Here is a 14,201-nt window from a genome sequence, read left to right as displayed (position 1 = left end):
GAAATCATACTATAAAAATATTATTACTAATCTACAATATATATTTTAGATATAGCAAATGCTACCAAAGTTTGTATTATTGCCACCACAAATTGCCATCTATAATATGCCACCATAGTTATTTCTATTGCTATGACAATTCATTACTTATTTAATATATTTTTTTAATTTTTTTTATCTTAATAAAAAATTATTAATATTTTTTAAATATTTTATTTTTAACACACACTTATATATATGTAGGTATAAATATATAAGTAATAAATAATAATAAATTTTACTAATAATAACAAAAATTATGATTGCACTAGCAATATTAAATATTTATATTAAATTTAAAAAAATTATAAATGATTTGTATACAACTAGAGTTTAAAAAAATTTAAGAATCAATAAAAGCATAAATTAGGTCCAAAAATAATTTATAAAAGAGTTAATTTACAAGATTTAAGATAGATTTTTAAAACTTTATTAAAACTTATGTTTATTATACTATATTTTTATATTTATATTATATTCATTTTCTTAAAATTTTAAAATAAAAATAAAATATGAATTTTATAAATAATATAATCTAAACAAACTTATCAAATAAAAATATATATATTAAAGAAGTTATATTATTAAATTCTTAAACCATTAAAATTTTAAGTCATTTGTTTGAAATTATAATATATATATATATATATATAAATAAAAACTAATTTTTGGTTGATATATAAAAAATCCAAATTTTTGGACATTTGCTTTGAAAATTTTACTAAAAAGCATATGTTCTTTTCATAATAATCTAAAAATATATTATTTAAATATAAAATTTATATATATATAAAAAAGTCTATAAATACTATAATTTTTAATAAATATATATATATATATATGTGTGTGTGTGTGTGTGTGTATATAATTTAAAATTTCGAAAATATTGATTTAGACATAAACATTGAGTAACTTTATTTTTAAAATTAAGAATTTAATAATTTGATAATTTCTCTAGAAGAATAAGAACACATTTTGTTGCTAAAAAGAGATTTATTAAATTTTCCTAACATGATGTTGTATAAAATAATAGTTCTTGCTATCTAAAAAATAATTAAATATTTGATTCATAATCTTTTTTTTTAATAAATAATATCAAGAAGTGTAACAATAGTTAATAAGATTAGAATATAATATAATAAATACATTATTATGATTAAAATTATAGAAGATTAATAATAATTATAAAGAAAATAATAGAAAATATATTAAAATATCAACATAAATACAAATAAACACAATTGAAGGTGTTCTTAGTCTTATTTGTTTATATATATATATATATATATATATATATATATATATATATATAATTCACTAGCAAAGCTAAAAGCTTTAATTCTAAGTAGCTAATATATCACTCTTCAAATCATTGGAATTCATTCAAAAACTTGATTCTTGATTTTTAACATTAATTTTTTAAAAGAATTAAATTTTTAAATTGAAGTTTTATGAGAACATTCATTCAATTATCAACCAAGATAATCTATATATATATATATATATATATATATATATTTTAAATCTTTGAAACTTTATTTAAATAATAATAATTTGACAAGCTTGCAAAAAATTATGATTTGTTTTAGATATGTTTTATATTATTAAATTTTAAATATATTCTTAAAGGCTTCTACTTCATAATTATTTATTATAAGTTAATATCCAACATTAAAATATTTTTTCTTTGATTCAAGTTCAACCAATTCAAAAAAATAATTACATGAGATATTATAATTAATCTTAATACTAAAATAGGCATCATCAAAGCTAAAAATATTAAATAATGCAAGTATCTTTTAATTAGTTGTATTAGAGTTTTATAAGGCAAAAATGAAAGATTTCTATCATTAGACCACAAAATCCTAAAGCTTAAAAAAATTATCTATACTTCCTTAGTAGATTCCAACCTCAAATATATATATATATATATATATATATATATATATTCTATTTAAGCAATGAACAAATATATCAAAGGTACAAATCAATCATTCATAATTTTCATATTTTATTTTCTTATCAAATTCAAATAAAAAGATAGTGGTGTTTTTTATCTTTTATCTTTTTATATTTTCTTTCCTTGAGATTCTAGATGACTTAAAAGATCTGATAAGTTAAGTAAAAAAAATAAAAGTAAATGTAATTTTTGAACTACTTTAAAGTATTTAAGTATTCAATCCTATATATGGTTCTATTTTATATTTAAATTTTTTTATCATAAAATTCATGAAAAATGTTATATTTTGCACTAGGCTTGAAATTCTTGTGGATTTGTATATAAATTATAAACTAATCTTTCATTTTGTGTAACTATAATATAAAAATCTTATAAATATTAGAGAAATACATGGTTAGTATAGTCACATTAAATCATATAAGAAAATTCTTTATTTTGCATTTCAAATTGTTTTTTCATGTTAGGAATATGTGTACTAAGAAATGTGAAATAGTAGGAATATTTACACTTATAAATGACTTAGGGTCATTGCTTCGTAATGGAAAAAAATATAATAGATGAGAAGCTACAAAAAGGAATAAAACAATTTTTAATGCATATTAATGGAACAATTTCTATGACAATTGTAAGATTCAAACTGACACTTTAATAGATTGTAGTCAAAATCTCTATGAAAATTGTCACACAAAAACATCCACATTGCAACCATTTCACAATCTACTTTACATATCACAAAAACTAAGAAACAAGTGCATTTAGTGTTAATATATTTATATATATATTTATATATATATATATATATATATATATATATATATATGCTATTTCTATAGCTCTGTAATTATACAACTTCATAAAATTAATAGAAATAAACAAGATAATAATTATATCTAAGCTTGCCTTCACACACATATTTCTAAAAAACAAGATAATAAAAAGAAGGACAAATGAAACAAAACTAAGGAATCGTTTCTTGCGCAATATAACCTAAAATGGAATAATGAAATTATACAAGCTTCAGTGATATATGCCAAGATTATCTATTATTATTTAGGAGAGTATAATTTCAAGTATTGACTGTCAATATTGGAAGATATAAAAGTTTAGGCTGCAACTGTCAGAGAGTGGAAAGGCCTAGAGGTGGGACACAACACATTAATCCATGTGAGCAATAAATGCTACACTTACTCTGCCTTGCGGAAGACGACGATGGTCGACCTGAGAGCACGGAACCCTAAATAGCACCGCGTGGTGGAATCGGAGATAGAACGAGCGAGCATCTTGCAACCCTAGCTAGCATTGCCGACCACGAGCACAGACCAGCGTGGCAGAGATCGGAGACTTAGTGATGAAGCGAGTGAGCGAGTGAGTGGGTGAGGGAATGGGAGGAGTCAGAGTCTTGGAACCTGGAAGCGACGACACAAAATAGGCATGTGTGTTCCTTGATCGACATCGGGGTCCCACGACAGGGTTCTGGTTGTGCCCGCGAGTTCCTGTTTAGAGGCTTTGTTTGTCCTAGTTTGCGGGATGTTGGTTCGCTACACAGATCTTGGCGTTGCTTAAAAGATTCCTTTGGAGGTGTGCAGAGATTGGTTCTATCCGTCAAGGTATTCCTCTCCGAAGGATGTTTTTATCTGAATTAGATGTTGGATTGCAGAATTCTGGAGGTCGATTAGTGTGCTGGGAAGATTCGACGGTTTTAGTTGGAATGTCTTGGTATTGAGAGGCAATCTCGAGGCTTAGTTATTTAGTTTTTAGAAATCTTCGCTTCGAGGAGGCCTTGCGATTTTTCGCCTAAATGATCAGGGCATGGGTTTATGGTGGAGCTACTTCCTGTACGCGTGGTCATTTTTGAGTATTTGCAGAGTGATTGAATGCGCTAGGTAGCTAGTATTTTCTTCCTCCGATGTTTCACTGTGTGAATTGAGAGCACGAAGTCCTGCAGACTCCACCGGAGCCGCAGTCGTGCTGTTATCACTGTAAATTTCTATGTTACTGTAATTATGTTATGTACTGAAATTTGAGACTGGTTACAGAATATGCAGCAGCAGCAGCAGCAGAGAAATCCAGGGTCACCTGGGTTTCCCAGAGCTAATAATCCTTACGGTCGACCTCAATTTCCACCAGTTTCAGCTCCTGGTATTGTCTTATTTTTTCCTTATTTTTTTTTTCTCTCTACATAGTTGCATCATCTACTGTAAATCTCGTTCAATTCTAACAGATTGCTGGTTGCAATTCCTTCCCGACACCTTCCTAGTTTCGTCAGTTTTTTCTTGATCAGTATGATTTCCTGTTGTTCATGCAGGTTCAATACCTGGACCTGGATCTGGACCACTGCCATGGCAACGTGGTCCTCCTGGTCCTCCTGGTCCTCAGTTCCGACCACATGTTCCAGGCCAACCTCCCGGACCACCTAAAATCCTAGCAGATGCACGTCAGAATCCTTTATTGGCTGGACCTCCATCAGCTTACCCTCCAGGAGGCCCCCCCGCCGGTTTTCAGCCATCCCAAACTGCACCCCCCGTGTCTGGTCCATCCCCTCCACGATTTGCCAGGCCTCCGCCTCCTGGAGGTCTGCCCATGGCAGGTCCTTCAGGTGCTTTTCTACCTCCCTCTTCATTTTCACCATCAAATTTAGCATCTGTGGCTCTATCTGGTCAAGAAAACTCTCAGGGGAGTCCTCGCTCTGGTTCAGCTGGTGGTGTTGGAGGACCCGCTCAGGGGCCAGGGTATGGTTCTCCAACTAGATTCCCTGCATATCCTGGCCCTCCACCACCCTCCGGAGTTTTCCCTCCACCTTCAGGCGGCAGGCCCACGTTCAGCAACCCCTCACAGGCTCTTCCACCTCCAGGTGTTCAGTTTGGATCGCCATCACAGCAGTCAGTATCGGAGGGACAACAATACAATTCCATGCCCCAGTCGCCGAAGTCTTCATCGACTATTCCACAACCTCCTCAGTTTTCTTCTTTGAATCTTCCTCAATATGGAGCTCCTCCCTTGTCACAAGGCTTTTACGGTGGACCACCTCCTCCGCCGATACCAGGGCAGTACAGTGATGGGCAAGTGGGTAAGTACAGCCACCCACCACCAGCAAGCTCGTATGGTGGAAATTACCCTCAAGCACAAGGTTTAGTCGAAGATTTTCAATCGCTTGCTTTGGTATCGGTACTTGGATCACCAGACATCACCGTAGACCCAGCCACACTTCCAAGACCGCTTGACGGAGCGGAGGAAGTAAAACCAAGTGGGAACCTGAATTGTCATCCTCGATACTTGCGTCTTACAACCAATGCCATGCCTAATGCTCAGTCTTTAGCGTCTCGATGGTACTTGCCTCTGGGAGCTGTCGTTCACCCCCTCGCGGAGGCACCACCCGGGGTACGCTACTGGAACTCTATGCCACCAATTAGTGATGATTGATCTTTCATATTTGCATATACTTTGTGAGCTATCTGCACTCGTTTTTTCATGCTGCTTTTGTGATTAAAATATACGATTTATTGGAATGATGGTTACTTTAGTGTTGTATCAGGACAGTGAAGCATTTGCTATTCCATTGCAATGAGTAGATTATCATGTTACGTAGTTTCACATTTTCGTTTTCATGAGTTGTGGTATCTGATGTGGCTATGGCAATGTATGCTTACCGATTGTTCCACTTATTTCGCTGTAGGAGGAGGTTCCTGTGGTGAATTTTGTAGGTACTATAGTGAGGTGTCGACGCTGTCGTACATACATTAATGCATTTGTCATGTTTACGGACGGGGGGCGTCGGTGGCGTTGCAACGTGTGTTCACTGCTAAATGAAGGTGGGTTTGAAGTAATTAGCGATTTTCATCAGTCTGAAAGCGAGTGGACAGGAGTAGAATTTTCTGCCGTCGAGTTGCAGGTGGACTTTTAGCCTGACTTGTTCAGGATTTGTGGCAATTGAGAAGCGGTTCAATATCTTTAGCGAACGCTCGCGTGTTTACCAAAGATAATGAATTTGATTGCAGTTCCTGTGGACTACTATTGTCCTCTGGATGAGAACGGACGGCGGCGAGATGCAGATGAAAGGCCAGAGCTTTCTCGTGGTAGTGTGGAGTTTGTCGCTCCAACTGAGTACATGGTGCGGCCACCGATGCCGCCCGTGTACTTCTTCCTCATCGATGTCTCCCTGTCTGCTGTGAAGTCTGGGATGATCAAGGTAAACGGTCCCTCGTCCTTTCGTCCATAATAAAATTACTAGTTTTAGAATACTTTTGTGATGGTCACAAGTAATGTTGTTGATGTTCCCTCATGTGAAGAAGGTTAATGTAGCACTTTGTGCGGAAACTGTACGAATCAAAATTCTGTGGATGAGAAATAAGGTGGGTTGAACCGAGTATGGCCGGGTTGGCGAAGGTTGCTGCAGAGACAATCAAAGCATCATTGGACAAGCTACCAGGGTTTCCTAGGACACAGATTGGGTTTGTGACGTTTGACAGCACTCTGCATTTCTACAATCTTAAGGTGAGCAATGAAAATGGCTCTTTAATGTCAAGAAGGGAGTTACTATTTCCGCGTCTTGTTTGTGAATTCGATTTGGAAAGGGTTCGAACGAGAAGTAAATCAATACTATGACATTTTGTTTTTGAAAGAATGTTACTTAATTGTGTTGGTCTTATTTAGTGCCTTGAGTTGGTACGACGAGTGTGGAGATGTTCAGAGTTTGATGTATTGAACACGGTTTTATGTATGATGCTACTTTGGTTCAGACTGACCTAGTCATACGGCTTTAGTGGCAGGTCTGTTGTCCCTAGTTTGCAGAGAGTTGTATTGCGATATCTTCATTCTTCCTCATTACTAATTTATGTCTGTTGATTGGACATCGCAGTCTTCATTAACTCAACCGCAAATGATGGTGGTTGCGGACCTTGATGATCCTTTCTTACCACTTCCCGACGATTTGCTGGTAAATCTGTCAGAGTCACGGACCGTTGTGGACGCCCTGCTTGATAGTTTACCTTCTATGTTCGAGAAAAATCTCACCATTGAGTCAGCTCTTGGGCCAGCTCTAAAGGCGACTTTCATGGTCATGGTACGTTTCAGTCACCAAATGCTGGGTGGTTGTTCGTGTCGCAATTAATGGTGTTGTTTGTTTGTTTGTTTGTGTGTTTGTGGAGTTTATGGATGTTTCTCAATCGTATCGTATTGTCGAAGTTTTTTTTCAAATTTTACATAAAGCCCTCGATGTTTAGTTTTGTAACTGGTTCATGGAGATTAGTGATCTTTGGGGTGGAATCGATACTGCAGAGTCAGCTGGGAGGGAAATTGCTCCTTTTCCAGAGTACTTTACCCTCCCTTGGTTCTGGAAGGCTGAAACTACGAGGTGATAATCCTCTCATTTATGGAACCGAGAAAGAGTGTCTTCTTCGTGTCTCTGAGGAACACTTCTATAAACAAATGGCTGCGGATTTTTCAAAGTACCAAATCGCTGTGGACACCTATATTTTTGGTGAACGTTACGCAGATGTAGCTTCTTTAGGTGAGTCCCCGCAATTATCATCCTTAGAGCTTATTTCTAATTTTATGCTCTGGTTCTACTGGTCGTTGACGTTTCAACCTAAAAAGGACGGCACGGTTCGGTATTTTGAGAAGTGATCACTGGGATGTCATCGCGATGATGATTAGTACAATTGCTCAATCTGTATATGTTATTGAAATTTTGTTGAGTTTTTGTATGACAGGTGTGCTCCCAAAATACACTGGAGGGCAAGTGTATTACTATCCTGCCTTCCAGGCCCGGTTTCATGGGGAGAAGTTCAGCTATGACCTTACTCGAGATCTTTCAAGAGAAACGGCATGGGAGGCTGTGATGAGAATTCGATGTGGAAAAGGTATCTGAAACATGTCATGAGTTTGTGATTTACTGCCGCTTAATGCTCTGCTTTAAGACACGAGATATTATTTCTCGTTCTAGACTTATATTCTGGTATTAGGCTTGAGCATAATTTGTTAGTTGTGCAGTAATTATTATTCTTTTAATATTTGATTCTTAGCGGTACTTTGTGCTGTCGATCAGGAGTGCGGTTCTCAACGTTTCACGGACACTTCATGCTACGAAGTGCAGACCTTATGGCCCTTCCTGCTGTGGATTGCGACAAGGCTTTTGCTATGCAGCTGCAGCTTGAAGACACTGTGTTGCCCTTGCAGACAATCTACTTCCAAGTTGCTCTGCTGTATCCACCTGCCGTACAATTGTGCCGATTGTTTACCATGTCTGACTTTATTGTATTCTTTACACTTCTTTCGTGTGCTCTTGTGCGCTTCGGGCACGCTGTGGTTCCTAAGCAGTTCCATGTGTGCTTATTGTTGCATTTCTTGGGAATTTTGGGTCGCACACATTACAACCGCGACTTGGAATGTGAAGTGAAGCAGTTCATGGTTGAATTGTGTTTGAGTAATCATCCTGAACTCGGGTGGTAGAAGGTGGGTTATGACTTGAGCTGTGAGTAAGGAAATAAACGATAATTGGTTTGAATTTATCTTTCCTACCGTATGTTGCCTTGACTCATGATGCGACAGATACACGTCGTCAATAGGAGAGCGTAGGATAAGAGTCCATACCATGGCCACTCCTGTAGTAAAGGATCTCTTGGAACTATATAAAGCAGCTGATGTAGATGCTATCACATTTCTGATGAGCAGGCTTGGTGAGTGTATATGCTCTTCTTTAAGCTATTGTTTGAAATCAATTCAAAGACAGAAATCCTCGACATTGTATAAATTCGAATTTCAGTCCTTTGTTCTCCAGTGATCTCGAGCGAAGAAAGAGATGGCGGTTTTCCTGTTGCGAACCTCTTTGTGGCTTGAGTTAAATCCTGTCTGGTAGTTAGTTTGCCTGTATCGTCGTGGTTTTCAAGTCACGTGTTATTACTTTCACTGTATGTGACTGCTTTCTGGTGTGCGCAGCTGTTGAGAAGACTTTGCAAACAAAACTTGAAGATGCTCGTCAAGCTTGCCAGCAACGGTTGGTGCGAAGCTTGCGGGAGTACAGTAAGTTGCTCTCAGTTCAACATCGGAGCAGCAACAGGCTGATCTACCCAGAGAGTCTGAAACTGCTTCCGATTTACACTCTTGCTATACTGAAAAGCTTAGCACTTCGAGGGGGCTTTGGAGATTGCACACCTGATGAAAGATCAGCAATGGGATTCGAAATTATGACCATGTCCATACCAAGACTGTTGAAGTTGCTGTATCCATCACTTATTCGTCTGGATGAGTACCTTATTCAGGTGATTCCCTGGCTTGACCGCTATGTTACAGGGATGATTTGAATGGTACTCTTGCTCCGGTTATGGCTATCTTTTCTGTATGTCGACTAGGTGCAGTATGGGTACACCTAAACTAATTATCTTTTGCTGATTGAGCTGAGTTCGATATATGGATTACTTATGAAATTCTAATAACTGACTTGTCGTCATATGTTGCCTATCATCTTCAGGGTCCGAAAGCTGATGGTCTTGCGGGATTGCCTACACCTCTGGCAGTTTCTTCTGGAAATCTGGACCCACGTGGAGCGTTTCTGTTAAATGATGGGTTGCGATTTGTATTATGGTTAGGGAAGGGTTTGCCTACAGAATTTGTTAAAGATTTGCTCGGACCTGAGGTCGCATTCACTGCTGATTCTTCCCAGGTTGGTCCTACCCCTATACTATTGTTTGTGGTGTACCCAAAGCCTTTGCTTTCGGACCTGGAGTCAGTGGTAAGGCTCAGTCTGATATGCTAAGCGGTATTTAGATTGCGGTTTGGTCATGCTTCGTTAATCAGTACCTGCTATGAATATGTTGTTGTAAATGGAATGTGCACAGTTCTTAGCTTCATGGCCTCTCTCCTATCCTCTACCTACATATTATCCGCAATTGTCGAGCAGACAGACAATTTTCTCCCTAGTGAGGCTCTAATTAGTTCATCTCCCTTCTAACGCAAGCCATTAAGCTGGTTTGATTTGACGTTGTTTCTGTTCAATATGAATACAGATTGCCGTAGTGGAACAGGAGACCGCAATCTCGAAACGGTTGATGTCAGTTTTGCAAGCACTACGACAAAGTTGTCCAGCTGTATATCAACTTTGTACAGTAGTTAGGCAAGGGGAACAACCCAGAGAAGGAACTTTTATGCTGTCTAATTTACTCGAGGATCGAACTGCTGGGGCCAATGGATATGCTGAGTTTGTAGTCCAGATTTATCGCCAGGTTTCGCAGCTATCATAGGAGGTTTTTAACCAGATTTGCCACTTTAATCAAGCGCTACGGTCAATTTGTTCCTCAGGTTCACTCAAATCAGGTACCATATGTAGGTTGCGAATCACTGTAGTGGGTATCGTTAGTTGACATCGAGTGGAGATGCTTCATTGTGCAGTGTGCTCACCTTTGAGCTGCTGCGATCGGGCTCTCACAACGAGGTAGTATACAATTTTCTAAATTCGGGCTATTTTTACGATGCGATTGGCGTCCCACACCCTCTATTCAACTAGTCACAACATTGCTGTGGAGCTGTAGGTGTGTGTACAAGTCCCTAGGGGTTGGATGGTGTAATTACTTGAGAGTGCTCTTCTTGACGTTGGGTTCCAGTTTTCGTCCTTCCGTACATATTGTGCCCAGGTTCAGGGTTATGTGCCGTGTGTAGCTGCAGAAGTGTTAATAAAATTATAGTTGCTTACACTCAGGCGTGTAATCTAAAGGTTTCAGCCTTTACTGCCTTTTGAATTAGGTGTAAGAACTGTTGCTGGCTGTTTTATACGTAATTTTTAGATTGCTTATGAAGAGTTGCCTTGACTCCAATATTTGAGTTGTAGCAAGTAGTACTATGCTCATCTTTGACCGAATGGAGGATCTGGGAGACGATCATCAACTGACTTTTGGTACATTTTCCCACGCACTATGATCTCGATGCCAGTGTTTTGCAGGGATGGTAGTGGGGAGGAGGTAACCTTATGTTACCGTATCAGGTTGGGTTGAGGTGAATGGCTTATTTTTATTAGTTGCGCGTTTATTACAGCTGCGAGAAGCAGATATCGCTTCACATCATCTTACAATTAGTGGAGAAAGACATTTCTTAATTGCCAATGTTAAGTTTTTTTTAAAATTGGAAGAATGTTAGGGTGAGGTATTTGTGCACTGAAGGCAAAGGTGCAGCAAAATATTAAACATTGAATTTTGAATAATTCTGTATTGTATTTGGATTCTTGATTCAGTGAGTGGATTTGTTTTACCAACTTAGTAAGAGCATCTCCGACGTCATGCTACGTATGGACCCCAAACTTGCATCCAATGTGAATTCATCCCAGTTGGACCAAGCAACTCCGAAGCACGGTAGGAAATTTTGTTGAAAAATAGCTATCCAAACACATACATACACAACTGGAGAATTATTTTAATGACACTATTTTAAAATATCTTTGCAACAGTAACTTTAGATTTATTGGGCTGCTTAGCTTGAATTTCAACTTCAATAATCTGGGGTAATTTTGGAGTTTTAAATCCAAGGCTCGATGTTTCATATAAGTGTGTATATGTGTATGTGTGTATATATATATATATATATATATATATATAATGATTTTTTCGAATACAAATTAAAATTTTAACAAACATTTAGAGTTTTTTCTTATCCTATTTTTTTTCTGAGATACATGATCTGATGTGCCTTTTAAAGATCAAAAAATGTTTTCAGCTACTGCTCAATATTTTTTGGTCAACATTTGTTGTGTACCAACTAACAACTTTCATTACATATGCAATATCAATTTAAATTTCTATTTTTGAGTGAACCAAATTATACTAACTAGTACCTTAAAATTAGCCTCTTCTAATAAGTATTTTTTTGCAAGCTTTAAATTCACATTTGCTATAATTTTGGTTGCACAAATATTGTTCTTCAAGCTACAAATATATTAGGTTTAAAGTTTTCTACTTTTTATACATCTTCCAAAGTTTATTGTGTGGTTTGAGTATGTTATTTTATTATATTTTTATTTTCCAATACCTGTGGGTAGAAACCTTGGATTTGTAAATTATGACTGAAATTGCCTGCTTACATGCATCTAATCCACATCTACATATCATATAATATTATCTTCATTTTTTATTTTTAAAAAAAAAAACTTTATCAAAGCAATAGTTAACACAGAGTGTTAAAAGTTTTTCAAAATGACCTTCTGTGGACCTTTATAAACTCATATTGCTTTTCTCCCTTCGAAAGATGCCAACAGTAACCATCATTTTTTTGTAATGTAATACTTATTTTCCTTCATGAATATAAGGTACGTACTAGGTATTTATTTCTTTATTTTATTATTTATATTCATTCACATTCATATAATTGAGTTCATGTGGAATTATGCCACAAGCATCTATCAAAAAGTTCAACTAAAAAATTACAAAAACAAAATGAAAAAAATTAAAATTAAAATTAAAAATTAAAATTTTCAAAGTAAAAAATTACTTCATAAGTTTGCATGAGCCTCTAAACTCGCTAATGTGTTCCACTAATCTTGCATTTTACTTTATTTTATGTTAATTTTTTGTTTGATTCCTAAAATGCATTCTCCAAAAAGATTTAATATTGTCTTCCCAAGCTGAAATCTAAAATCTGTTTTCATTATTTGTTCATGTTGTTGACTTCCAATTCTTGTTCCCCTACAGAAGTAGGATTAAGGTCTAACCAAAGACTCTCCAAAGTATTTTTGAACATTTAATTATGTTCTTTATTAGCATTGCTTCTTCTAAGTTACCCAAAGAAAGTTAATTTCTGGATTAGGCTCAAAACAGATTCACCACTTTTCAAGAAAGTCCACAATTTCTATATTATTTTTTGTAGTTCAAAAGTTATTGAAAGGCCACATTTGAAAGGCCATGACTTGCTAAGAACCTCATTAAAGCAATTTGAGCAATCTAAGGCACCAAGTTTTGATACAATGTAAGAAAGTGTATTGGAAGTGTAATACCAATTTCGAAGCATAATTATGAAAATACAAGTGACTTCCCTAGAAATCCAAAGATAACTCATGAAACTCATGGAAAAAAAATTAATTAATTTTACATTATTTTGTTTTTGAGTTCTCATCCATAAGATTATAGTTGTGAAAAATACATACATTTTGTAGGTGATGATATTTAGTATTTATTTACTTTTTCCCAAAGATGCAGAGCTTGGTGTTCCAATTGGCTTTACATGCTTCAAAATATCAGCATCCTTTTGTTATTCCAAATACTAAGCAGTGATAGAGGGGTGTTCTTCACAATGTTAATACACTTTTTTGTGACTTTATTTGAAGTTGGGGAAAGGCCTCAGATGCTGTAACAACACAACATCTTCAGTATTGATTGAGGTTTTTACTTGTGCCTGTCATTTAATTATTTGAGGTCACATTTTATTTTATTTTTTTATGATTGTATGAGATGTTCTACTGCTACATCATAATTAGAAAACCATTTTGAAAAGCTATGTTACAAATGTTTTTTTTTCATTTGTAAAATCAAATGATAAAAATTTGCTTCCATCAACCTCTCTGCACACTTCCTAATGCCTTATATTGGATTATGTCTTAATTTGCTTCATCTTAGTAAGAACATAAATCAATAACCAACAATTATTTTCAAGAAGGATTGTCAAAAGTAATGATCAGTGGGGACCAGGTAGAAGTGCTGCTACCTTGTGATTAAAGAACTAGGGTTGAGATGCTTTGTTGGGTTTGGCAAACATATAACAGTTATCCATTGTTGTATGGAAGCTTTGTGCACAGATGTGGGTGTGTGTTTAAGTGTGTGTTGAGTTGAGAGAGTAAGTGTGTGTGCAACAATCACTTATTTACTTCATGGTGGCTATTGCAGTAAGGCCTGGTGCTTCTATTTCTGCTTCTTCTTCTTCTTCCATCCTGCATACAACTTCTCACAGAAGTTTCTGGATTCCTTTACCTACAACAGTTTCTCCAATACCTGTGAGCATTTCACCTTGTCTCTTTGTGTTTCTTTTAATGTTTCTATATATATATATATATATATATGTGTGTGTGTGTGTGTGTGTGTATGGTAGTAATATTTGGTTGAGAGCTAGAAATGAATCCAATAATTAGAATGTTAGTGTTTATATTACAATTCTAATAATAATGTCATTCTAAAGACTAGGTAAGAAACCTTTTTATTCTAAAGCAAAACCAAAGTTAAACATTGATATTTAG

At 35.8% G+C, this 14,201-nt stretch overlaps 1 protein-coding gene and 1 long non-coding RNA gene across 3 annotated transcripts; both read left to right on the top strand.

Annotated features, from left to right (window-relative positions):
- The first annotated feature begins 3,204 nt into the window (after window positions 1-3,204).
- LOC112274133 (protein transport protein SEC24 A) lies at window positions 3,205-10,683 on the top strand. Of its 2 annotated transcripts, XM_090246449.1 has the most exons (14): window positions 3,205-3,606; window positions 4,036-4,138; window positions 4,305-5,377; window positions 5,673-5,808; window positions 5,995-6,185; window positions 6,383-6,490; window positions 6,855-7,058; window positions 7,274-7,505; window positions 7,708-7,857; window positions 8,043-8,199; window positions 8,546-8,673; window positions 8,933-9,255; window positions 9,465-9,656; window positions 10,000-10,683. In XM_090246449.1, the coding sequence occupies exons 2-14, from the start codon at window positions 4,039-4,041 to the stop codon at window positions 10,231-10,233; spliced, it is 3,228 nt and encodes a 1,075-aa protein (XP_090102575.1). In that variant the 5' UTR covers window positions 3,205-3,606; window positions 4,036-4,038; the 3' UTR covers window positions 10,234-10,683. The 2 variants fall into 2 exon arrangements, 1 of the variants encoding a protein (XP_090102575.1); XR_016500199.1 differs by lacking the exons at window positions 8,546-8,673; window positions 10,000-10,683 and having other exon boundaries at window positions 3,276-3,606; window positions 8,043-8,449.
- A 1,496-nt stretch (window positions 10,684-12,179) lies between these two features.
- Window positions 12,180-13,989, top strand: LOC141045088 (uncharacterized). The gene is made up of 4 exons (XR_012216999.2): window positions 12,180-12,284; window positions 12,667-12,940; window positions 13,171-13,352; window positions 13,855-13,989. It is a non-coding gene; the product is annotated as an uncharacterized LOC141045088 (long non-coding RNA).
- Window positions 13,990-14,201: the final 212 nt, after the last annotated feature.

This window comes from Physcomitrium patens, chromosome 2 (assembly GCF_059467195.1).
Source record: "Physcomitrium patens ecotype Gransden chromosome 2, ASM5946719v1, whole genome shotgun sequence".
In the NCBI taxonomy this organism is placed as follows: domain Eukaryota; kingdom Viridiplantae; phylum Streptophyta; class Bryopsida; order Funariales; family Funariaceae; genus Physcomitrium; species Physcomitrium patens.
The sequence above is the reverse complement of the archived record's forward strand: the minus strand, read 5'-3'. Positions and strand labels throughout refer to the sequence as shown.

Excerpts from the sequence above, each read along its gene's own strand:
- LOC112274133 (XM_090246449.1), top strand. The coding sequence starts at position 4,039 with ATGCAGCAGCAGCAGCAGCAGAGAAATCCAGGGTCACCTGGGTTTCCC. Across the intron at positions 5,809-5,994 it reads GTGTTCACTGCTAAATGAAG|TTCCTGTGGACTACTATTGT; the intron begins GTGGGTTTGAAG and ends ATTTGATTGCAG. Across the intron at positions 8,200-8,545 it reads TACTTCCAAGTTGCTCTGCT|ATACACGTCGTCAATAGGAG; the intron begins GTATCCACCTGC and ends ATGATGCGACAG.